Consider the following 26,832-nt stretch of genomic DNA (forward strand, 5'->3'; position numbering starts at 1 on the left):
GTGAGAAGCCCCACCAATGCAGCATCTGTTGGCGTTCCTTCTCCTTGAAGGATTACCTTATCAAGCACATGGTGACACACACAGGCGTGAGGGCCTACCAGTGCAGTATCTGCAACAAGCGCTTCACCCAGAAGAGTTCCCTCAACGTCCACATGCGGCTCCACCGAGGGGAGAAGTCCTACGAGTGCTATATCTGCAAGAAGAAATTCTCCCACAAGACCCTGCTAGAGCGCCACGTGGCCCTGCACAGTGCCAGCAACGGCACCCCCCCCACCGGCACAGGGCCCGGTGCCAGAGCCGGCCCCACGGGGGCGGTGGCCTGCACGGAGGGGACCACTTACGTCTGCTCCGTCTGCCCAGCTAAGTTTGACCAAATCGAGCATTTCAACGACCACATGAGGATGCACGTGTCTGATGGATAAGTAGTATCTTTCTCTCTTTCTTATGAACAAAACAAAACAAAACAAACAGAAAAAGCTATGGCACTAGAATTTAAGAAATGTTTGGGTTTCATTTTTACTTTTTTTGTTTCTGTTTTCGTTTTTGTTTCGTTTCATTTTCTACTACATGAAGAACTGTTTTTTGCCTGCTGGTACATTACATTTCTGGAGGCTGGGTGAATAATAGTTTTCCCAATCTCCCTTGGATGGTGGCCTTAAGGCCTGGTAGTGCTTCAGGAGGTCCACTGGTTGGATCTCTAGCTACTGGCCTCTAAATACAACCCTTCTTTACAAAAAATTTTTTAAAAAATTAAAAAAAATTTTTTTCACTTGTGAAGAGCACTACAAAAAAATATATAACAAAATCTAAAAGGCCTACTGTCTTTAAGTGCACCGCTTGCAGTGTTTCAGAGGACATTTTCATAATTCTGGCCGTTTGGACTTCACAGTATCCAGTTAAAACTGTGGATATCACTTCTGGTTTTGAAACCCCAGAGAAAAGGCCCTGCTGGTTCCCACCCACCACCTTGTCTGCTTTCGCAAAAGGGCTGAAGGGGTGGGAGGGGAGTGTGGGAATCTCCACAGATTACAGGCTCTCCTCCTGGATTCTACTCCAGCCCACCATCCTTGGCCCTCCTCTCCATCCCCCCTTTCAGCAGAAGCCAGGAAGACTTGGACAGCCAGCAAGCAACAGTGGCTATCGTATTTATTCTGTACGTCTTCTCTGCTGAGCCAGGGCCTCAGCACAATCAAAAGGGACTTTCATGAAAGGCAGGAATACAAATAAAACAAAGATATCAGAGCTTTGCACCTACGGTTCTAGGTACAAGAGAAGGATTGTTTCCCACAATCTTTGCAAAAAAAAAAAAGTTGTGTCAGGATATATTCTTGTGGAGGAGGAAAAGAAAGAAATGGCGGGAGGGGGAATAATAACAGAGTTCTTGAGACTTTTTTAATTCAAAATTTTATAGAGGGGCAAAAGTGACGTTTACCAGATAGAATGCTGATTTTTTTAATATATTTACAACAGTATTTGTGTAAAAAAGAAAACAAAAAAAAAGTGAGATTGTTAAAAGTAATTTGGGTTTTTTTCATTTTGGTTTTGCATACACTGCCACTAATCCCTTCTCTTTATTTCTCATATTATAAATATATATATATAATTTTTTCTTTTTTTTTTGTAAATCAAGACTGTTAGGGTTAGCTAAACTGCTTCTGGATAGAAAGGAAAAAAGGCAACTAAAGATATTTGAAAGAGAGTGAGGAAGGATTTTTTTTTCATCTTTTTAAAAAAAATTTTTCTTCATTTTTATTATTTTAAGTATTGCCTGGGTTGATGAGGGCCCTTTATGGCCAGCCGCCCCTGCTGTTATTTGAACTGCTGCTTTGTATGTTGATGTGTAATTCTCCTTTGACTTATAGCAAGCTAAAGATGCTCCACTATTTTGTTTTGTTTTGTTTTCAATTGTTCCATCTAGAATTCTTTTCTTTTCTGGGAAGGGAGTTTATTTGCTCAGAAAGACTTCTCCAAAACTTCATTGAGATTTTTTCATTTTAGAGTTTCTAGTCATTTTTCTTCTTTTCCTTTATTAGACTCAGATGGTTTGGAGAGCTTAACCATCAGAAATTTCCTCTATTCCTTTTTTGTTTCGTTTCGGTTTTTGGTGATCATCTGGGAGGAGTTCACAGTCTTCTCCTATCTCATCCTTTTTCCAGAGGTCTCATCCCTGTTGAGAGGTAGCTCATGAAAGCATTACTGGAAGAACCCTATCCCACACAAAGAAGCATCAATGCCAAAATGACCTTCCTCCCTTCTAAATGTCACTATCTCATTATTCCCACTAATCTAGGCTGTCAAACAAAAAGGATCACAATCTAAATGCTGTTGTCTTTCCTAAGACCCAGTTCTTTGGAAGTAATCCAGGAAGACTGTGGAAATGTTCTCCATCCACTGTGCTGAATGATTTCCATTCAGTTACGTAGCGCCATATACCACTTTTACTTCTAATTAGGATTTTTTTCCTCTCTGCTTATATAAATTATGTGGTAGAGGTTTCCCATTTGTGAATCATCATGATGAAGGAATTCCAATTCAAACATAGTAATCCTTAAACCAAACTGAAACTTTCAAGTGGTTCCATTTCTGGGCATGATAGAGCATCCTTAAGGAAAAGTAGGTCTTTAGGCAAAGTAGAAGCACCAAACCAAATTATGCAGAGACTGAGTAAGAGAGTCTTCAAAGAGCCTTAGAGTCTGGAAACCTCTTTGTGTTTTCATTCAGCTTTCCTTCACTATCATGCCCAAATATTTTATTTACAAAAATTCTATGGTCTACCTGAGAAAATCTTCTGAAAGGCAACTTTACAATAACTAAATTAATTCTATTTATACATTTTTAACATTTGGTACCCTGGATGTTTCCTCCAAAGGTGTTTCTTGGAGCAGCTGCAGTATGAATGACATCCATTCCAACTCTGCAGTCTTTATAAATTCAGTGGGCAGTTTGCTTAAGGTATTACTATATACTTGGGTCCCCATTGGTCCTTATAAGGTCCTTATAAGTTCACACTTCTCGGAGGACCACTGTCAAATATGTGTACAATTCTACTTTATCTAAATAATAATAGAAACTGCCTCAGACTGCAGGGAAGGAAATGTCTCTATTTAATCAATAATGAAAAATATCATTATAACATGACCCTTTATATTTTTTGCTTACTGTCGATAGAGTAAGCTAAATAATAAATTATGTTGATATTTTGAAGAATCATTTAGCCCATGAGATTAAAAAAAAAGACTGACAAATTAAGAAAGTATAAGACCTAGAAGAGAAGGGGCCATAAAGTTACTCAACACAGGTTATAAACAAAAGTGTGCAAAAAGGTCTCTTTAAACATTTGCATGGCATTTGATGATGGCCCATTTAAAACAAGGCCTCTACTCAACTAACAATGATGAATATAGAAACAACTTTCTCTCCTGTAGAGCTGATTTATGAGGTAGTTTCAGGCCATGATTCAACCCTCAGCTTCCCAAATTTAAAGAAAACCCCATTGACAAGACTAATTTGCCATATTGTCAAGCAAAGCATAGAGTTCAAAATGTACCTAGAGTTTCTGCTCAGGCTTGAAGTCCCAAATGTTCAACCTTGCCCATCTCTTATTTTAAAAAGGCATAAACCAGAAGGTTCCCTCAGAGTTCTCAATGGGGTGATACCCCACAGGTCATGGCTGTTCAGTGGATCAGTTTGTAGGTAGGAGGCAGTGCACCATCTTTATAATTTTGCAGGTGTAGGTTCCTGCTGAATGTCTTCTCCTCCAAAACTTCTCCTGCTCCACAATAATCAATGCCCTCTCAATGAAAGTGGGGGTGTATACTTGAACAGCAGATCTTTGTTTTTTGGGAAGATAAAGGATCCTTCAGGTACCTTTTGAATTAACCTCTTAAATAAGCTGCCTTCCAAATGCATTCAGATTATAGAAAACAAAACATTCTGCATGTAATGTAAAAGGATGAAACTACTTGTGATCAGAGGCAATCCTAAACTTTTAAAGCAACCTCAAAGTTGAGGGAGAAAGGGGGAAATCTCTGTATCAAGAGCAAAGAACCTGATGAGGAAAGGTCTTTTTAGTTCTTTAATTTCATTCCAAACAACTAACCCCCTTGTCTTAGTGCTCCTTGTCATTCTATGGACTATGAAGTACTAGAAACCTTTTTGTTTTTCCCTTAGCCAGTAAAATCAAGAACTTGCCTGGGACTGGATTCCACAGATTAAGGTTCCTTTTGATTGGGTACAGAAAGCCAGAGCCTATATGGGAAGAAAAAACACACTTTCTTTTTTCTCTTCTTTTCTTTTCCTTTTTTTTTTTATAATTGATTTTGGCAATAGCTAAATTCCCCCAGCAAGAGAAAGAAGGTGATAGAAGCATTTCATAAAGATTAACACTTCCAAATAATGCAAACAAAGCTGATCCATGAGAATAACACTGGATCATTTCCTTTACAAATAATTGCTAATATTTGGATAAACACACCCCAAATAGTCCAAAATGTATAGTTTGAACATGTATAAGAGTGTCTTTGCTAGGAAAGAGAACTTGAAACGGAATTTAATACAAATTTACACATGAGAAAGAATTTATGAAATGAACCTAAAGGCACCTTAAATAGAATCAAATGCCTATTGAAATGATTGTGTCCTCATTTTATTTCTATTTATTTTAAGTAAATATGAAACTTTGAGCCCTATAAGTTCTTTCCTTCTTCCACATGGCCTCTTTAGTATATATACTTGTATACATGCAACTAAAAGACTGTCTTTTCTCTCTCTTCCTAGTGTTGGTACCACAGCAGCTCCTTCCCTGTTCTATAAGATTGGGGGTTTTAATGATTTGCATAATTTAAAAGTTACCAGTGTTTTATTTCTAATCGCCTCTGTGCTCCTGGAGGGCAAAGAATAAATCCTTCCTTAGTTAGTGAAAATGTGGTGATGCTATAAGGAATCTTTGACAGGCCCACACTTGAGTTTTTCATACTAATGCCTCTATCTAGTTACACTACACTCTGACCAGTCTCTCCTACTAAGTGCCCTCAGCCTCCCCTTCTCCATCCCGCAATCTGTGGTCTCCCTTCTCCTAGAGGAAATAAAGCCTGTCCTACCTACCCTTAACAAATTCCTGGTCAAGGTGGCTAATCATTAAAGGCTTCTGCATGTTTCCAGTCCCTTATTTAAGAAAGAAAGATTCTCAGCCCAGGATTTCAATCTGCATGCATTAGTCTTTCCCTTTACTGTTTTAGAGATTATAAAACAGATGGAATTCTGCAGAGAAGGTACCAAATTAACAACAAGTCGATGTGCTCTAGCTTTTTTGTACAGGATTCCATTTGGAAGGTGGTGAGATTAGGGAGACCAAGGAGGCCTACCCTCTGGTAAAGATCAGATGCAGAAGAGAGATTTTGTAATAGATTTTTTTAAAGTTAGCAACAAGTTGAGAACTGGGGTGATGGAAGAGGGATTAAAGATGTCTCAAAATGTGGGCAACATCCAGAAATAACTCAACTTTCTATTCCATAGAGGCCAAAAAGAAAGAATAACTCTTCACAGAAAGAACTGGAAAGTTTGGCAGAAAGTCCTTAAAAAAGATCTTTTGGCATTTCCAGATGTAGTGAATTTTTATTAGGTGTCTTCTGGCGCTGAAAAGCCACCTTACTCACCTGAAAAGAATTGTACTTGGAGGAGGCAGGGGAATTCAGAGGAACAGACCCAGGACACACACATTCAGATAGAACTTTAAAGAGGGCAGTAAAGAAATTCAGAGTGGACTTAATCTCCAAAGCTCTGAACTGGTCCCCAGAGTTTACCACATTGCAACATAAAATCCTATATGGCTAGACATCTCTCTGGAAATATAGCCACCTCCCCCTCTCTCTTCTTCAGTTTCTTTAAAGAAAAGGGCTGTTTTTTCCTGGTTCCCAGGAAAACAGTTTTATTTGGTGCAAGCTTTCAAAAACCAATCTCCACCCTGGTGCTTAGACAAGAAAGAGAATATAATCTTGACTGGTAATAACACTGTTCAAAAGCTCAGGGCATGTTGAGATTCCCAAGTGTACATGTGCCAGTTCTGACATTGCCTATATCTCCATAAAAGCTTTAGCAACTCAGCATTCATGCAAATACTGTCCATAAAAAATAGGACCTACCCAAAGCATGGCTCTAAGCACTGGATGGTAAAATGAGTTTGTTTGTTTTTAAGATCTCAGAAGAAATGTTTTAGTTTGAAATTGAATGTCATATCCATTTCTAGAAGTTGGACAGTATCTCTATCTTTTGTGCTTTTGTGCAACAACAACAGGTCCTAGAGCTTTGGTTTTTGTACTGGATTGCTTCGTTTTTGTTCGTTTGTTATGGTAGCAGGGCCATTGCCAATGATCTCATTATGAGGGCTGTGCCTTCCTGAGTGAGATCACTCCTTATTTAGATGGAGGAGTAGCACTGGATTGAATGAAATAGAACCTATAACCCTACCCAATCAAATGTTCTTCCACCTCAGAGGTTTCCTTAGTATCCCTGAGTTGTTATAAAAGGTAGTTGTTTTGATTCCCAAGCCCCGGTAGAAGTGACTTTAATTAGAATGTCTTATCAAAAAGCTGACACTGCATAGGGTTGTTGCCTTCAGCCAGAAAGCCCTGTGATAAGGGAACTGAAGATAGAAGGTGGGGACCGTTTGGGGTGAGGTCAAAGGGGAGGGAGGTAGCAGCTGTTTCTTTCTGATCTGTAATTATTATAAAAATATCATTATTCTGGAGCATACAACTGATGGGGCAGCCTAGAGGGTGAAGAAATGCAAGGAAAAGGCAAAAAGCTGCTAAAATTATCAAGCCTGCAGGAAATAATTGTAATCACCCTGGAAATGCTGGTTTGGGGAGAGTTCATCTCCCCTTTGTCAGTGATGATAGTGCAGATTCAAGATAGAAAAAAAGTCTGGATGGTGGTCTGAAGATGGGCTCCTTAGAAGGATGGGAGGAAAGTCCATCTGTTAGGTGTCAATAAGAATGCAGGTTCGAGGTTGAAAAAGTCTAGGAGTTGATCTGATTCTCTCTCTATGAAACAAAAAGCAAATTATGCCTCTCAATAGTCAACTGTGCTCAACATTTCCTTTAAAAAAGAAATAAATCCCACTAAAAAGCTGCAGTGTCCCATGCAACATATACTTCTGAACATTACCCATCTCATTTTTGGTGCTCCTCAAACTTTAGTCAATGACTGTGTTATAAAAGCAAAACTCTTAAATCAGTAATGGAATGGTGTGAGCTGCAGATCCTATGGAATCCCCCCTCTGGAGTAGAACAATACTGGTGTTAATAAGTAATCATCTCAATGAGGCTATAGAAGTCCCCAACAACTGTATTTCAGATTTAGAGGTTCTCTTTCTTAAAAATTGCCTCACAAAGGTCCTAAATCTATTGAATACACAGAGTAAATGAACTAAGTATAAGACCTGTAAAATTTCAAATCTCTGAAGAACTTTAGAAAGCACCTAACTCAACCCCATCATTTTACAGACAAAAAAACTGGGGCCTAAAAGATAGGTGACTTGCCCAAGGTCACACAGCTAGTTAGTATCAGAGCCAGGGCTTAAATCTAGACCTTCTGACTCCCCAGTCCATATCTCTCTCTTTCTATAGGAGTAAGAATTTATTGTTGCCCAAGAGAGTAATTGTACTTTACGTGCAGATTCTAATGAAAAGAAAGATTTCACCCACTCCAATATGTCACAACTGCTGTCAAGGAATGCTTATAATTGAGTGTACCTGGTACACATACCCTACCTTTGTATGGTGCTTTTAGTAGGAATCTGTATTCTACTTTCCCGATCTTTAGTAAGAACCAAACATAATCTGAAATCTCTAGATATGAGGCAAAGGTCTCAAAGGTCTAAGAATGCTCATTTGCCTTAGCAAGCAGCAACAGTGCCGTCCAATGACCCTGATGATGCTTTGTGGTACTTGGAAGAAGCCCAGACCATGGAAAGTATATAGTACAGTCCTATGTACCTTGATCAGAAGAAACTTGAATGTTTTTATGTGGAGTGGTTCAATGGCACTTCACTGAAATCATACATTTCCCCCATGGTCTTTCTTTCTTCCCACATGTTTGTGTGGGCACACTTGTCATCTGCATGTTTGTGTGATATATAGAGGCACAAGCCTAGGTGTTACAGAATGGTTGCAGTGCACCTTCAGGGGGTGGGGAGCCCCCTCCAGGCTTCCAGAGCTATTCTACTCACTCCCACGTGCACGCACACACACACACACACACACACGCACACACACACACGCACGCACACACACACACACACACACACAGACACACTGTTCACCAGCTTGTGAATATTTGTGGTGTGGTCCTTTCCAAGGAAACAACAATCACCTGCTTCTTCTGTTGGCTTTTGTAAAGCTGTGGGAGATGGGAGAAACAAAGGCAGCTTGTTGGAGCCACAGAAAACCCACAGTAACAGGCTGTTTCCTTCAGGGGAAAGTGGAACAGAAGTATTAAGTTGGCAGACCAACAAGGACTGAACAGCCCTAAGGAGCACACCATCGCTGCAAGAGCGAAAGAGAGAACTGGGCAGGGAAGGCTTGTGACACGTGGGCCCGAGCCATCCCATGTCTAAAATATGCCCCATCCCTTTCCTCTGTGGTGCAGTACACACATGCACACACACACACGCACTCACACACACACGTTACGTTCCCAAACTAAAACCTGCATCTGCAGCGAATTGTAGTAATCCACAATCTGTGTCTCCTGAAACCAGTGTGGCCTTTGCCAAAGTCTTTCCCGGAGTGAGTCGTTTACTGTGTCTAATAGACCAATGGACTGTCAGGGAGAACGGTTTTGTAATCTCTGAGAGTAGTAGATACGGATAGCCCATGCATATTTCAATCTTTAAAATAGGATACCATCCTGGTTTGTTACACTGTCCTGTCTTGGGCAGTTGAATTTGAAAGCATGTGGCCTGGAAGCAGTAGGTACCAATTTTCTCACTCCTGTGTTCTTCACTTACTATTCAGTTATTTTTTTTATGACATGTAGATTATTTTTGTTTTACAGAATCCAGAGAGTGTTTTCTTTCCTCTTTTTTTCTTTTTTTGGTGACTTTTCCCCTTTCTCATTAAATAAGGCTACATATGGTTGCAGCTTTTTTGTTGTTGTTGTTAAAATGTATATTGTCTTTCTATATCCAGAAGAAGTCTGTGACTGTAACCATAGGTATTTCTTTTTACTGGAAAAAATGTAACAGATTTTTTTTTAATTATTATTAACAGTACTAGTGACTTTGTGGAAGAAGATGAGTTACTATTTAGCTATGCTTACTTAAGTACAGTACACTACATTGCAGTATTTCTGAAACCTAGAACATACACATTATATATAACAACTCTATATCAAAATATATATATTACAGTATATTCATTTTAACTTTTGAATATGCCTATGATCATGAGTTGATAGACAAACACTTCTTTGCATTTATCATTCATCACCAACCTGCTGCAGTTAATTTGGTGCATTTCATAATTGTTACTGGCTCTAGTTTGGTTTTTTATATTATCATCAGCTTCAGTATTGTCTATACAGGTTTTTAGAATTTTTTTTAAGATCAGAATTTTAGAAAAACATAGGAAAGTGAAAACTTTTTTTTGGAAACATAGTATTAGGCTAATACCGAAGGGGATCATGTTCATGAAAGATCCTGTTGAGCTGACCCTCTCAGTTTCTGAAGAACAAAAGAAGTGTGTGTGTGTGTGTGTGTGTGTGTGTGTGTATGCGCGCGCACGTGTACGTGCGTGCGCACGTGTGTATGTGAAATATCTGTGATCTCCCCTCTCTTTCATGTCCATTTCTTTTCGTTAATCTAAACTAGTTACTCGTTATATAGTCTGACCAACAAGAGCTATTCCATTAAAAGTTCTTTTCAAAAAGCCTCTGTTTTTTAAAGTATAAAGTCAGTTACATGCCTGGTTGTCCCATTTGACAAACTGGACTGTGATAAAGGTTCTTTAAGGAGTTGCATTTTCAAATGCTCATTCTTCAAAATCTCCCCATGAGGTAGGTCAGCAATCTGAAGTTCTAGTTTGCTGAAGATAAACGGAAGCAAGGGGTTTAAATAACTTTTTCAAATTATAGGTGAGAGGGAATTTAAGCCTGGTGCTCCAGTTAGTCCAATATATTTCTTTAGCCAATAGAATCCATAAAATATTGGCTTTTGGGAAACTTGGCCCACAATTTCCCCTTTGCATTTGACAGTAGAAATTTGCTGCCTTTCCTCATATGTTATGGAATACTAAGACTAAACAGGACCTTCAGAAATCATGTAGTCCATGTTCCTGTCCAAACTGAGAGGGTTTGCTTAAAGATTTCTACATCCCAGAAAGACCCTATGATTCACTCCCTCAGAAACCAAGTTGAGCAGTTTTCATTGTAAGAAAAATCTTGTGCCTATATGAGGCCCCTGTGATGTCATTTCGTATCCCTTTCTTGTGCTTCATCTTCAGTAGTAATCAAAAACAGCTGGTTATCATACCTGTAAAATTCCTTTGGCCTCCTCTCCTTTCTGGAAGAATAATCCCAGTTCTTTCCTCTTTTCAGACAATTTTTAATTTTCTAATTTCACTTTATGGCTCTTCTCAAAGCCATCTTCATCTTTCTTCATCTCACCTGAGTTTTAAGTTTTTTTCTGGTTGGGGTGGTAAGTACTGAGGACAATGGAAGAATTCTAAATCTGTTTCACTTTTTTTTTTCTTATTGTTACTTCCTTAACTTATATCTGTAACATCTAGGAATGATTTACTTTCCTAGAACATCCTTCGGGGAAAAAATCCTAATACTGATGAAGTATTAATCCTGAAATGCTTATTTTCTCTCCTCCTGTTCATTTTTGTATCACCTTTAACTTCCATTAAACTAAAAGCACTTTGAGGTGAGTGGGCTGCGAAAGCAGGTGAGCTTCAAATTGGAGGCATGGTGAATATTATCTTCATGCTATCTTTAGATTTTAATTTATCAATATTCTTTTGAGAGTGGGAGGATCTTGATCACATTTGAAAATGTCAGATGAGCTAGCTTAGATCATTCATTCCTTTTCATCCTTATAGTCAAAAGGGAAAGAAATTATTTTTTTTCTTTAAATAAAATACAGGTTCACTACGTGACAAGAGACTATTTCTAAGAGAGAAAAATGACTATGTTTATTATGATCATAATCATTATTGGAGATTTCAGCACCTGCTCTTTTTCCCTAACCAAATGAAATCTTCCGTAGCTAATAGGTTTCCATAAGTTAAACTCCATGAAAGTAATAGAAGGATTTGTATTCCAAAATCATCTTGATCAATCTTAAGCCTCCACAAGCCCTTTCTAAACAAGCCATCAGTAATCAAATACATTTTAGGAGGATATAACTCTTTCATGCTACAAAAGGCTTGTTTTGAACACTGGAGCAGGAATTAACTGGCAAACAAAAATGTTCTTGTAGCCTCCCAAAGTGCCTAATTTGCACCCAGACATGAGCCTCAACCCCACCTCAAGAATAGTCAGAGAATTATAATAAAACTTGAGGAGTCATGTAATATACCCCACCCTCATAATTTAACACTATCTGGGTCATTATTACAGAGTTTGATCATCCAAGTCAGGCTTATACTAGTAAACCCCATCTCTCCGATTCACATAATCATGATCCATCTCCATGGCATTTTACAGATTTCAAAGTGCTTTTAATAGATAATTGATAACGTTTTTAGAGTGCTTTGACATTTGGAAAGCACTCTGCAAAAATTTTCTCCTTTTCTCCACAAACATCACATGGAACCAGTGTGATGATCCCCTTTTGCAGATGAGAAGACTGCAGCTCAGAGAGATTGAATGAACTTCCCAAAGTATCAAGGCATTTTGAGCCAGAGACGGGATTGCAATGCAGGACTTCAGACTAGTTGAGGATTCTTTCCTGAACTATGCCCTTCTGACTCTCAGATTTCATAAGGATTTTCTCTGTGTGTATATTTGTGTGTATGTGTGTGTGTGTGTGTGTGCATGTGAATGTATACGACTGCACTGCATGGTTTTGAACAGGCTAAGAGGCTCTATTTTTTTTTTCCAAATAAAAACCAGAAAGTCCAAAAAGAAAGAATAGTGGGATGGAGGAAAAGTGCTGGAGGTGTTTGTGAGCAATCATACTTTCTTTCAGTTTCATAAATGTTTCTGCATTTGGTCTGAAGCTTGAGGCAGATTTTTTTTTTCATCAAACTTAACCTGCAGAGAGGTATAGAAGTGGATTAATAAGAGAGTTTTGCTGCCACGATCCAAAGAACCACACAGCAACAGATAATTCACCATTTTCCTTATTTTTGTGGCCTTATACCGTACCACGCCTACTTAGCACGAAGATGAAATCAAGACCTTTTCCCATCTTCCTCCCTCCACACACAGTGTATACTGTGAACCCAAACACCTGTCTTTCTCACAGGGCATTTTTTCTGAATAAATAAAAACTTTCCTGTCAGTCACCCAAATAACAAAAGCAGTTGTCTTGGAAAGTAATACATATAAGAGAAGATTTTGTTTTCATAGGGTCTCTATTGAGCCAGCTAATCAGAAGAATTTCTTCAGAGTAAGTTAATGGAGTTAGTCTATCCACTCCTCTCTGAACTAAGAATCAAGATTTCTTATCACAATCTCTGTCTTGTTCTCAAATTAGTGTCTAGATTACATTGTTAGAAAGAGGCATAATTCCAAGCTGTAACTTTATGATTTCCTAGGTGCTGTCTGTACTGGTAGTAGCAAGGAGCATTTGGCCTTAACAGTAACTGTATAGCAATGAAAGAAAAATATTCATCAACAAGATAATTTGTATTTAGTGTAGAGTAGGAGATTTCTTTTTCCTTTTCCCTTCATAATGTACTTGCCTTTTTGACAGTTCATTTCAAAAAAGTCTGCAGTTCATTTCACTAATATATAGTTTTAGAATTTGAAAATATAGGCTTAAAAATAATCTGAAAAAGAGGCTGATATAAAGCCAGTTTATTTTTCATACTGGTCTTTTAGAATATGTGTGCACAGAATGCAATTCCTTCAAGGAAAGTGAAACTAACAAAGTAACTAGCCAGCAAACACCACTTTTACACAGAAAAACAATTATTTGCTCTCTAAATCTTAATTGGAATAGAATTTTATTTCCTTAATTTTTCTTTTTTGTTTTCCTCCTAGACAATCTAACATTAATGGACCATGTGCTTTGGCAAATATTTGGGCAGTTCCTTCTTTTTCTCTGCCCCTTCTTCTCAAATGACTAAAAATTTTTATAATCTGAGGATTCCATACTGACTACAGTGGACACTGAACTCATATTGCAATGTCCTGTCATTTGCCATTTATTACTCTAATGGCTTAAATCTTTTTTATAGTTGAGCCATCAACAAAAATCCCATGTTTCTTTCCATAACAGCACTTGCTACTGGGCAGAAAAAAGTATTTTTCTCAGAAATAGCTTGAGACTGTGCTAAGAAAAATAAAAAGCTTTCCTTACAAAACCAGGAAATCAAAAATGACAGGTCCTGGGCCATAGAATTGTAGATAAGTTATTGAGGAGGGAGCCTGGGGTTTGCAGTACACACAGGGTGTAGATTTCAAATATTTCCTTTCCATGCTAATTAAATCCTAATGCAAGAAATCCAGGAAATTTTTTAAAAAATAAAAAGCTACTTTTAAAAAAACTTCAAAGCAATCAGGAGGCCATAATTTTACCTTAAATGAGTAAACACCTGTGCTCCAGGTTTATCTTTCCTCCTATAAATTCATAATCTGGCTTTCAAAATTACCTTAATTCAACAAATATTTATTAATCGTAGACTGTACGCAAGGTAGTATACTAGACTACAGGCATACAAAGATGAAAACAAGTTTGGTTTTTAGCATAGTTGAAGTTTCAGTGTACCTAGCAACATAAAAACAAAGAGAATCAGAAAAACATAAAATGACTTGAGTAGATTCCCCAATGCCAGTTTTCAGATGTATTCAAATACTTTATCCACAAGAGAGAACCTCAGTTTACATGCACATTCAGTGTTGTAAGTATTAAATGGGTGAGATAACCTTGCCTGTCTGTTTTTGAAGATATCCCTCAGTCCTATCAAAGCCTGCCAGATAAATCTGGGGAAACAAGTAGCACTAACTTAACTTAGCTTTTTGCATAACTCCACAAAGGAAAATGATTGTGAGTGGTGTTTTGATTATCTTGTACTGTATAAGGAGTCTGTACATTAAGAGCAACCTTCAGAGAAGATTGAAATAAGTTGGTATGATATTTAGCTGTATACTGTAAAAGGTTTTGAAGAGTTTCCAAAAACTGGAGAGATGTTAAAAAACAAAGCCAGTCTCTCTTAATTGCACTCTTCCTTGAGTAAAACCTCTTGAGGGAGTCAGGTCTGCCAAATTCACTCATCAGATTCTGAAGGATTTGGGCAAAATACTTCCAACTTCTCTAATCCTATTCATTTCAATCCCAACCATCCCTGAATGACCCATTGAGACCAAAATTAAGAGGCAGTTGGTATACACGTAACCTATGTTACTCTTTGCATTATCATTGGAGGAGTTAGAGTTTTAAAAGTCGTTCAAAGCCATTTCCTTTAGTAATCTGTATTTTACCAAGCAAAGGTAGAAAGCAGGGCAGTATGGAAGAATCATTGATAATCTCGTGATTTTCAATTGTCCAGGTACTTGGTCATATTCTGTTGTGGCATATAACTACTCTGCTTGCAAACAACTTCCTAATTTCCTTTAGATCACAACATATACTTGTGTGGTTCACACATATACACATGCTAGCAGATTCACATTCATACCTTGATGAAATGTTTAGTCTTTCAGCCAACAAGCTTGTTAACCACCTACTTCTGATAGGCACTGTGTTAGGCACTAGGCATAGAACACCAAAATGTTCAGAAAGCTTGTATTTTTACTTCAGGGTTTCAGAAATGGACTATTGAAGGCTGTTCATTATAAAACTATTCTCCAACATTACTGAATGTTCCAGATCCACCCCCTTACCCCACCACATTCGAGCTAATTCTTGGGTGAGCCCTGGAAGATGTCATAAGATGAATGTTTTCCACAAAAAGTAGTGCACTGCAGATTAATTTTAATTTAATAATCTAATCTGATATTTAATTGTTATAGGTTTTTTTCTTGTGATTTTATTTTGGTAACAGTGAACTGCTTATAAACAAGCTTCAAACTGTTACCCAGAAAAGAGGCCTTGAGAATCTGTGTGTGTGTGTGTGTGTGTGTGTGTGTGTGTGTGTGTGTGTGTGTATCTGGGTACGTCTATGTTTGTGTAGAAAGACAGAAAGAAAAAGTGAGTAGGGAAGAAACTAAGAGGGGGAGTGGAGTGGGAGAATGACCAAGAGAGATAAGATGTCTATTGATGTATTTATCTGTGTTGTGTAGGATGGCTGCTGTCTCTTGCCATTGAGGAGGAATTGATTGCACTATTCAGAATCAGATCAGAACTGTCACTGTTAAGTTTAGAGCTGTGTTTTGGGGAACAGGAGAGCTTTATCTTTTTTCTTTGCTCATGCCCCTTTTTAAGGGAGCCATTTGATATGATGAAAACCATTACATAAAACCACTACTGACCTATGTATTTCATGTCTTTTTCCCTCTAGTCTCCCTGGTTTCAACTTGACCGCTTCCCTTTACTTTCTGCCCATGGGCTTAATATATTATAGAATAGGACTGGTGGTGTACATTAGCTATTACTATTCTCCTTTGAGTAGAAACAGACAGGGCTATGAAAGAGACAACCCAAGACGTATTGGGTGAAGACTGAATCTCCATCCTTTGTTGGCACTGGTATCCTTGAGTAAGAGCTGTTTGGGGCTGTGCTTTTGGTCTGGGATAGAGTGTTTTATTTTTGCACTAAGCATGACTGCACTGCATTGCACTACTGAAATGTAATTGTGCCAGGAAAGGAAGGGATGACAGGGACATTAGAAAGAAAGAGGGAAGAGAAAATGGGAACAAGTTAAGAAAATAGAATTGTGTCACAAAGACAACAGACTGTTTCCATTGTGCCTGGTTTTGGGGCAGGTTGAAAGATCAATCTGTAAAGTCTTTACTGCCAGTTGATCAGACTCCAAGAGAACTTTGGTGACATGATCCCCTGTTTTTCAAGCAAGCTCTGTCATGGTAATGGAAGACATTCAAAGTGAAAGTGATTTCAAGGTTTTCTAATTCCTTTTTTTTCTTCCAATTAAGCTTTCACTAAAGGCTGAGATGGGTTAAAGGAAACTAAACAATGTGAAATTGAAAATCCCAATTTTAGGCTGTACACAAAGCTAGTTCCCCAATGCACATTCCAGCAGGGCAGAGAAGAGTGATCTGTTATCCCTAAAGGCAAGCTTGCCCATTTTGTTGATCCCCCATGATAGAACCATAGATCAGGCTAACCAAAGAGGAAGGCCATGCATGTAGTGAAGAAGTATTTCTTTAAAAGGACAGTGAAGGGAACAGTGCAATAAACACTGCAAATAAGTGTTATGAACAGTTTATTTTGAGAAGAACTAAGCAAACCTTGTCTGATGTTGGGGGGCGGGGAGGGTGGAAAGGAAGAAGGGAAAGAATGGAAATTTTACTAGCTGCCTAAATGGAAAATATTATTAAATTAATTAATCTAAAGAAAATTAGTAGTACCTAAAAGTTTAGAATTGGAGTTTCTTTACTTCAAAGCAAAACATAGAAGTCATCATTTTGGCAGATGTTCAGTGAATGTGGACCCCAGGAAATGGAGATAAGTTATTTCAGAGGTAGTAGAAAAAAGAATGAAGGTACTGAAAGAATCCAGCAGAATCTTAAGGATTGATGTTTGCAGTATAAGTAAGAGAATATTTAAAAGTCTATGTTGAACTATTCTGAAAAATGTTCTTTGTTAAAGGATTCTAACTGGAAACCTTTCTCTAGTATGGCCTTTCTTTCCTCAAATTGCAGAAACTGGTTCTAGTCTCTTCTCCCTTTCACTAATACATTCATGTCTATTACTCTCTGCAGAAAAAAACAAAAACAAAAAACAATTATGAATTTTTCTAGTCTTTTAGGTATTTCACACACACACACACACACACACACACACACACACACACACACACAGAGAGATAAAAGAGAAGGGAATATCCCTTCAGAGGATAATGGAAAAACTAAGCTAAGTACTCTAAGCTTTAGGCTTGTCTCCATTTTGCATCAGGAACCTGAAAATCTGGACCCTTAACAAGCACAAAAAAAACAAAACAAAATATGTCTGTTGGGTGAGCTTTGAGGGTGGTGAGAGAAAAGTTGTAGAGAGAAATAAAACTCACCTTTTTTTTGTCTATACACATTAGTTGTCTTAGCCTACTTAAGGCTTTTGGAAAACAGCTTCTTCCATAGCTGGTGTCTATCTGCTCCAGTTCTACAATGCACAGCTTTCTGTCACCAAATATCTGAATTTCCAAGGCCAAGCCAAAAATAATTTTTTCAAAGAATCTTAATGTGATAGGTTCAAAAGTTTTGGTAGTCAAGAAATCACACTTCACTTTTCATCCTGTTCCCACTGTCATTAAGAAAAAATTTCTAATCCAAGGAGCCACTGAGCTGCCTTCTTGACTTTCTAGGCAGGTCAGAAGAAAAATAACAGAAACAAAGGAACATCCCCATAAACTCTCCTCTTCCAAGAGGCATTAGCTAGAGAATTGTGGTTATTTCCATGAAAAAGTACAAGTTAGTTCTGTTGGAAATTATGAAAATGATAATGAACAAGTACAGTCAAGACCATTGGTCTGTATTGTTAGCAGCAGTCTCCAATGGGAGAGGAGATGATATTAGTCAAATATTCTGTTGGTCACTGAGTTCATTTATTCATGGAACCAATCATGTTAAGCCTATTGGTATTTTTTTTAATTTCCATTATTTGGGGGGAGGAGGTTTTAAATGTCCTTTCCTGTGGCATCAAAAGTACTTGGAGGATGATACAGACCTACTGTGATAGTGCCTTTCCTGTTGTGGTGAATGCTAGAATTGTAACTTTGTTTGCTTATACTAATTTGGACTGTTAGCTCCTGTTCTTCATGGAGGTTTGAAAGGATGGCCTCATGCTAGATGAGGATGTAGTCTACTGCTCCTGGAAAGCTGTGATTAGATGACATTTGCACTAGATTCTAATATGTGTTACCCCCTAGAGTAAGTGAATGAGAGAAAAACCAAGGATAATTTGATGTGAGAATAATAAGCCAAAAGGAGTATTGATAACTGATGCCACTGATTTTCCCCTTTTTCCTAGAAAGAGAAACACACTCTGATCCTCTTCCACTGTTGCTTCTCCCTCACTCTCAAAGACCACAGCGAGCTCATCATCAGCCACAGATAGTAAACGTTAATAGGGACTTCACCTGTCCTTATTGCCTAAGCTATGTGATTCTGCTTTTATTCTCAGTTGTTGGCAACATGATGGACATGCCGTGAAGTGACATCCCCTTCCCTGAGCTGTCTGGCAACTCAGGAAGCCAACAGTGAGCCGCTGCCGGTGTGTTTTATTTTAACTCCGTGAATACTTTTGATGTCTTTGCTCAGAAAAGAGGTAGATGGTCCTCTAGGTGACACTGTGAAGATGTGTACAGGCAACAGGAAACCAGCATAGTGAAGCAAACAGGTGATGAGGGTGCCAAAAGTGTGTCTGCTTCTTTCTTTCTCCTCACTCCCCTCCTCAATCCCACCTCCACTCTAAATTAGGGTAGGTAGTCTTGCATGCTTTCCCAAATGATTTCTTTGATTTCTCCTGAGGAGTGGGCTGGAAAGTCCTCCAATACTGAGACAGGTGCCATCTGCATCTCCCTCTGACCAGCCAGTTTTCTTGCATACTTGCCCAGGTGGCCTTGACCAGTCATTTAAGATAACCTGGAAGCTTTTCCTAGACCAAACTGCATGTCCATTTTGTATGACCTTGCCTCATGCTCCCCAGTTGAATTGGAATGATGCTATTAGGAGGTGGATCCATTTGAACCCTAAGCAATTATGCATTGTTATTGGATGCTGCAGTCCTAGGGCTTAGTTTGTATTATCCAAAAGATCTTTTTCTGCATCTCTTTCTTTCAGTTCACTCTGTTTCCCTGATTATGATTTTTATTATATTTGTTTATTTTTTTAGTAGATTACATTTTGTGTCTATTTTAGTAGTATCTCTCTTTTTTTCCCATGGATACTGTATTAACCTATTACTTAAATATCACTTTGTTTTATTAATATGTAATTCTACTGTAGACCAAAAAATATGAAGACAAAATTTGTTTCAGATTAAAGATATTAAAAGAAATCTAGTGAGTAAAAGATAGAGTTGAAGGAAAAGGCAAGAAAAGCAGTGGTTAATCATGCTAATTTAGAAATCTAAGAGTAGCCTTACCTATTTCTTAACCAATGCTTATCAGTTAGTATTTGATTGTTTTCAGCACATTCACGCTTGTATCCTATTATCCTGGTTTGTTTGTTTTGTTTTTCTTTGATGTTCATGAGGTTGCACGTTGTGTTGTTGTTGACAATGCCCGATTTTTATTGTATTGTGCTTTTATCAGTCATTTCCTTTGGAAGGATGGGGGAAATATGTTGTTTTTTATTAATTTTTTAAATGCACTGGAAATAAAATTGGACACACTTCACTGTTTGAAAAGCAAAACAACAACAACAAAAATGAGTTTTGAAAAAAACAGCAACCAAAGAAGCAACAGGAGAACAAGCTAAGAGAAATGCCATCTTTGTATTGAACACACATCCAAAATACTCTCTCCCATGAAAAATAAAAACCAACAAGTAAAAGAAAGAAGAAACAATTGTCAGCCACAACAATGAAAAAAACCCAGCAGAGTCTAGCTTCAGTTGACTTCAGAACTAGTTGGGATGGGGGGAAGAGGGGACGGAGAGAGTCATTGAGTCTCTTCAGTTAACCTTTATATTTTGATATCTTCACAAAAGTAGTGCACATACACCTTCCCTTCCTTGTAGTCATGTCTGACTTTTCAGCTTCCTACTTCTCCTTTACAAGTGGTCCCCAGTTGGTAGTGATTTCAAACCTTAACACAGGAAGGAAGCCATCATCAAAAAATAATCACTGGATCAGTATCTGCCAGTGCTGGAGAATGTGTTGGAACCCACTTGGTCTCCCTTCTTTATGGTCACTAGGTGCCAGTTGAGCCAGTTAACTCCATTTAAACAAATAGCAAAAACAAAGGTAATTATAATTGCTACCAGAAAGGATTTTTCTTAGCTTGTTGGCTTTTGTTTGCTTAATGTTTGCTGGGTTTTTTTAAAGGGTAGGGGTGTGAGTGGATGTAACTTCACAATCTTGATACAGTAATTGTTTTGCATCTTCCATGTTTTATGCAAAAACAGACATTTAAATCAATAAATAATTGTGCCCTAGACTGAAAGGTAATGTTTAGGAAAGGAAAAAAATTGTTGGGATTTTTTCTACATTTTTTTGTGAAGAATCTTTTTTGGAAAGGAAGGATACATATTTTTGTTGTGTGATATTTTCTATTTTTGAATGCATTTTATTGGTACAAGACTGTTTTTTTGGTGAAGACATTATTTAAAAAAAAAAAAGAAAAAAAACTTAATCGAAAAGTTTGCCCTTAAGGATATGCTGCAGTTTTGAGGTTTAAAAAAAACTGATTCAAGATGCGTGTTAAAGTTGGGATTATATTGTTGTTTTTTGTAATTGTTACAAGAAAAAGTTTGTACCCACTGCTGTTTATTTTGTTTCAGATGAGTAAGTAAAGGGATTGTTCTTGTTTTATTCTTTTTTTTTTAAAAAAAAAGCTATTTATGAAATGTCAAAAACACTGGACTGTGAGTTTAAGTGTGGAAGCATTTTACCACCCTGTGTCTTCAACTAATTGTTGCAACCCCTTTTTCTCTTCCCCCCACCTCAGTCTTGCCAAATGAGAGAAATACAACAGTTGTCAGAGGACAGAAGCCACCAATCTGGGTGGGAGGGATTAAAGGTGGGGAGGCACGATCTTGGCTTTAACATTTCATGGTTTGAAAAAAGTTGAAAAAAACCAAAGGCAGAGTTGTTTTTTAAATCCTCTTGTCCATAGTTCTATTTTATTTTATTTTTTTGGTACAATACACCCTTGCCTCTCCACCTTACCATGCAACATTCCACAGAGAATACCAGGTGATGGGAAAAGATATCCTACAGCTATTGAAGGGGAATAATATATCCAAGCAACACAAAATATGGTGGGCCTGAGAGTTGAGGTCTCATAAAGTTGTCTGTAAATGGAATCTCAGTTACTCAGTGCCCGTACCATACTTTTCTATCTCAAAAAAGCTCACCAATGAAGCCTTCTTTGAGCTTCACGCTTCTGTGACCATTTCCAAGACCCTTTGGTTATCATTGCTCTCCAGGAAGGTTTTGCTTCCACTCTCTTCCTGGTCTTTCTCACATTCCTTGGATGGAGAGAGACTGAGATGGAAGAACTAGAACAATATGATGGAAAGATGGCAGTGGCCATCAGGGGATTGAGAGGAAGGGATCGTCACTGCAAGGGAATCCCTTTGGAGGATGGTCGCCTGCTCTGACTGGTGATGGATACAGCAAGGCCAAGAGATTATAAAATCGTTGGCTGGCTCTGTGGGTTGTTGGTTAATTTATTCACTGTGAAGGTGGAGAGCTTTGAGGTTGTTTTTGATAGCTTTTTCCATATTTTTTCAACTTTGAAAAAATAATTTCAAAAAAAAGAGTAAAACTGTGATATTTTTAGAAGTCATTTGGATGGAGGGAAGAGAAAAAGGGAATATCAAAAAGTGTAACAACAAACTGGAGATATTTAACTGGGATACTTTCTAGACTAAGATAAACCAATTCCATCCTGGACCCAAAAGCAGCCAAATTGTGAGACTGTCAAACTGAGAGAAAGCTGAAGAGTCGCCTTCATTTTCTCCTCTCTCCTTTTTCTCTTTCTGAATGTTCACTTTTATTCTCTTCTCACAATTCCAGTTGGGTGACTGCTCCAAAGAGCACAATACTCTGAGCCCTGGGAGTGCATACACATACACAAAGATATACACACACACACACACGCACGCACGCACACACTCCTCACTTATGCTTTTGCTTAATAGTCTTGGGCCTCTCTTAGGACTGAATAAAATCATGTGCCTTCTTTTTTTTTCCTTGTATAACTAGACTAACTTCTTCCTCCCTGAAATATATAAAACAGAGGATGCAGTTCAGATGTTAGTCCTAGGTTCTGGGATTTTTGAGAAGGATTTTTATTTAGTTCTTTCCCCTACATATTACACACAGACACCCCCTCTCCTACATTTTTTCTACCCAAAAGTCCTTACATTTTTTGTTTTGTTTTGTTTTTTCATCTTCCTTCCCTTGAGTCACTTAATAGCACCCTGTGATACCACTTTGGTCATTGTGAGATCATCCCATGGACAGTTTCCATGAAAATCTATGGCCTTATCTAAACAATGACACCCTACTAAACTGGCAGCCCAGCATCTAAACATTTTTTCCATCCTGGGTTTTTTTCTGTTCCTTTCACATTTCTATTCACCCAGCATCAACTGTCTTAAGGCCTGCCTATTGTAATCGTCCAATGAAAGAAGGCTGCAATAATTTTTTTCTAGGCTCTTAGTCTGGGAATCAAATTCATGTTAATGAGTTGCTCCCCTGATATAAATGAGTCCATTTTTATCTTCTGCACCTGTCAGATTTTCTTATCTACTTGACGTAACTTTAGCCAAGTGTCATTGCACTTTCTTTCCCTGAATTATAAGATCAGAGTACATATGTTGAGAGGCAGGGTGTCCAGTCAGTAACTGGTACTAATAATTCAGGGAAGATGGATGGTTTTCTTCTTTGTGAAAAATCGTCTGACATTAAGATTGTCCTAAAAATGAAAAGATATAGAGATGTTCTAAACAATAAGTTGAAGTGTTGATCTCAGCATTATTCATAGGGAGAACCAACTGATTTCCTCTAATTTCCAAGTTTCCCCTGCTATAGTGGAAAAGGGAGTGATAGAACACTCACCCCTATGTAAAGCAGACCTTTTCTTTCCTCTCCATCTGTTTCCACCAGACATACATACAGTTACTCACCTTTATAGTCATAACTTTAGCTTTTCTAATCTATCGCAGTGATCTCTAGACCCAGAAATACTGTCTCTTGATAATATGTTGGTGCAAAACAAAAGCCGTTCTCTGCCCATCTTTAGCTTCAAAGGTGGAAGAAGAGATTATGAGCCACATTCTTTTGACCACAGACAACAGATAATTCAGTCCCTTTGGGCATTTCTGGTCACCAGCCTTAGAGATAGTTTTGAAATTCCATTTTCATAGAATCAGAATTTTGCAGGAAAAAAAACAATAAAAGGTGAGCAGTGGCAAGCAGCCACATACTCCCTGAGTGGTACATTGTGGGGTGTGTATGTGTGTGGCTGTGTGTGTGTGGCTGTGTGTGTGTGTGTCTGTGTCTGCATTTAGGGTGCACTTCTAATGGTCTTTGGTGCTGGAGGACCTCAGTTTCCTTTTGGAGATTGCATTTGACACATTTAAAATACATATACACACACTTACACTCACGTGCACACACAGATGGTATCAATGCAATATGAGAAAGGCTCCATGAAATGGGGTTTTACATCTTTTTGTAACATTTTGATTTCTCTGGTGCCTTATTCCTCACAGATGCTGGCACTCTCATAGACATGGGGAAAGAACACAGAAAGCCTCGAGAAAAAGCGTGTGAAGGATGGAGCATGTGCAGGGCCATAGGGAAGGTGGAGGAGGATTTGTTAGCTGCAGCTGAGAGGAGAACGTACACCCACTTTCAAAACAAAAGCTAAGCTTCCTAAACAGAAACCTATGAGAAAAATCACCTTTTCTTCACCTGTACTCTCTGCCTTCTTTTCTCAGTCTTTCTGCAAAGGTGCTGCTAGGTTCAAGGAGTCCACATGGCCCAACAGCAGCCCGCCCCTTTGGGGCACAAGCCTGACACTGCCACCTCTGCCACTGGCATTGGAAAACACAAGCCTCTGTGCTTCGGGCTTATGCCTGACAGAATCTCACACCCAAAATGTTTTCTAAGGGATCGATGAATTCCAGTTATTTTGCATTCAATGCACTTTAAACAAACAAACAAAACAGCAAAACTCCAGACTGTTTAAAATACACAGGGGAAAGGGAGGGGAAGGGGAAGAGGAGAAGAGAAATGTGTGCTCATGTCTGAACCCAGTTCAGTTTATCTCCAGTTCAAACAGTATATACACTATATTATGTATAAATATGTACACACTTCCTCCATAGACCCACATATAGAGTGTGTATATGTTGCACATACATACGTGTTTATTGGTGCATATATGTCCATATGCACATTTCAGACCCAGATACTACACAGACAGCAGTAGAGGAAACGAGGTTGGACTCTTGAAACAGATCACAAAAAAAAAAAACAGCCACTTGCAGTGACTTTGGTCATTTCTGTATGTTCACAAGGAATGGATTGTAATGGAAAAAAGGAAAAAAAAAAGGAACAGCATTATGGAAAGAATGGGCGAAACCATCTTGGTCCAATGGGAATGCAGTAAAGTTCTACACCATTTCCTCAGTTCTCATACTGTCATTTTTGCTTTCATTTTTAAAAAATGGTTATTTAAGGGGGAAAAAATAAAAGATTAACTTAGATGAACCACAACAAACAAAAAACCAACTACAGTGAAAGCCCTTATCTATGGAAGATGTCAGAAATCTCAAAACTCTTGGCCTGGCTCAGAACTACCACGTGCAAACCAATACTCTTTTAATGTTTGAAATGAAAAGTGAAAAAAAAAAAATACTTTTTGAAGCACCTTAACGTGGCCATCCATTCCAGGAGTGGGTGCCACATTTTTCTTTGAGCACCTTATTGATGTGTTATACTATCTGCTGTCTTTCTGTTACCTGTTGGCTGAGTGGCTGGCTCTTCACATATACATGCTCCAGCCAAAGGACTGGACATGTGTGTCCATCATGAAGTTTACTGTGGTAACTGCTGAAAGGTGTACCTGATTTCCTGATTTTCCCCACCACTGCATTGTGATAGGATTCGGAGAAACCCCATTCCCTGCACAGAAATGTTTCTTATCACACTGTATCTTATTATAGAAAGGAATATGGTCCCTTTTATAGCAATTGCTACTGTATACACATACACACAAACACACCATTATGTACGCTGAGATCCATTTGTATGTCTCGTGCAAAACAGAAAATTGTTTTGCAGCCATCCACCTTCACATACACATCCCAGTGGTATATTCAGTGTCTGTGTGGGTCAGTGTTTCTGCAGTTTCCATTCCCAGAACATATTTCAAACTGAGGGCAATTATTCTGATCAGCCTCTGTCTTTTCAGGCACGAGATGGAATTGGCCTTTGGGGAGAATCGAGAGAGAACTGTAGCCCCAAGAGCTTTCAAGATGAACTTCAGTGGCCTTCTCAGGTCATTGTACCCAGACGAGGGAAGGGAAGGAAGACTGCTTTTTTCCAGTCCGTGTACTGGTGTAGTCACATACCCAAGTACGCAAACAACACACACACATCCATCCATAAATATGTACGTGGTTTGGGATGAGAAGGTCAATAGTTTTGAGGGAGAGTTTGTTCCTTTTTTTCTCTCATTATACTCTTAAATGGTTGTCAGTTATCAAAACAAACAAACAAACAAACAGCAAATTTTTTTTAAAAAACCTTGCATACGCCTTTTCTATCAAGTGCTTTAAAATATAGAATAAATACACACATCCTGCCAGTTTTTCTTACAGTGACAGTATCCTTACCTGCCATTTAATATTAGCCTCGTATTTTTCTCACATATATTTACCTGTGACTTGTATTTGTTATTTAAACAGGAAAAAAGTCAAAAAAAAGAAAAATTAACTGTAGCGCTTCATTATACTATTATATTATTATTATTATTGTGACATTTTGGAATACTGTGAAGTTTTATCTCTTGCATATACTTTATACGGAAGTATTACGCCTTAAAAATACGGAAATAAATTTTACAAGGTTTCTGTTTTGTGTGGAAGAGTAATTGATGTTGCTAAGAATGATGTTTGTTTTTTTGGGTTTTTTGTTGTTTTTTTTTAAATGTTACCAGCACTTTTTTTGTAAGTTTCACTTTCCGAGGTATTGTACAAGTTCACACTGTTTGTGAAGTTTGAATATGAAGGAATAATTAAAAAAAAAAAAAAACCTCTTTCCCTGGTTTTCTGTTGTGTCTTCTTTATGTGGTGGTAATTTTTTGTCTTTTAGCCAGTTGTCCAACATTCACATACACGTGCCCAGCACCATATTCATACATGGGGAAGACATATGGGGTATAAAACAGGTCTTCTGCCTTCAGGGAGCTTACAAATTAATTGGGAAGATGAGACAAATATGCAAAAAATTGCAATGAAACACTCAGGCGGGTTAAAGATAATGTGTAAGCTGAAAGTGCTGGGGGTTAAAAAGCAAGGGAATTATCTGTGTGGGGTCAGGTCAGGGAAAGTTTCTTGGAAGAAGTGAGTTTGAATAGAGCAGTGGGAATAAATTGGCAAAGATGAATCAGGACAGCATTCCAGCCAAGGAGAACAATGCAAGGAGAAGCGTGGAGAGTGAGCCAGCAATGTTCCGGGGAACTTAAAAAGATTAAACTCCTTCAAAAGGAGGGGCTCTGATAAGAACTGCTGAGAGGTGAAACTGCAAACATGATGGGGGCTTTGAATATCAGACTTGGGAGTTAATATTCCATCCAGTAGAAAATA

General features: G+C 38.2%; 1 protein-coding gene across 50 annotated transcripts in view; it reads left to right on the top strand.

The window, feature by feature from the left end:
• The window catches only part of ZBTB20 (zinc finger and BTB domain containing 20), a 1,002,935-nt gene extending 976,653 nt beyond the window's left edge, over positions 1-26,282 (top strand). For all 50 annotated transcript variants that reach the window (XM_072616769.1, XM_072616772.1, XM_072616737.1 and 47 more), the window contains one exon: positions 1-26,282. In XM_072616769.1, coding sequence (XP_072472870.1) covers positions 1-422 — 422 coding nt within the window. In that variant the 3' untranslated portion in view covers positions 423-26,282.
• Positions 26,283-26,832: the final 550 nt, after the last annotated feature.

This window comes from Notamacropus eugenii, chromosome 5, assembly GCF_028372415.1.
Source record: "Notamacropus eugenii isolate mMacEug1 chromosome 5, mMacEug1.pri_v2, whole genome shotgun sequence".
NCBI lineage: Eukaryota > Metazoa > Chordata > Mammalia > Diprotodontia > Macropodidae > Notamacropus > Notamacropus eugenii.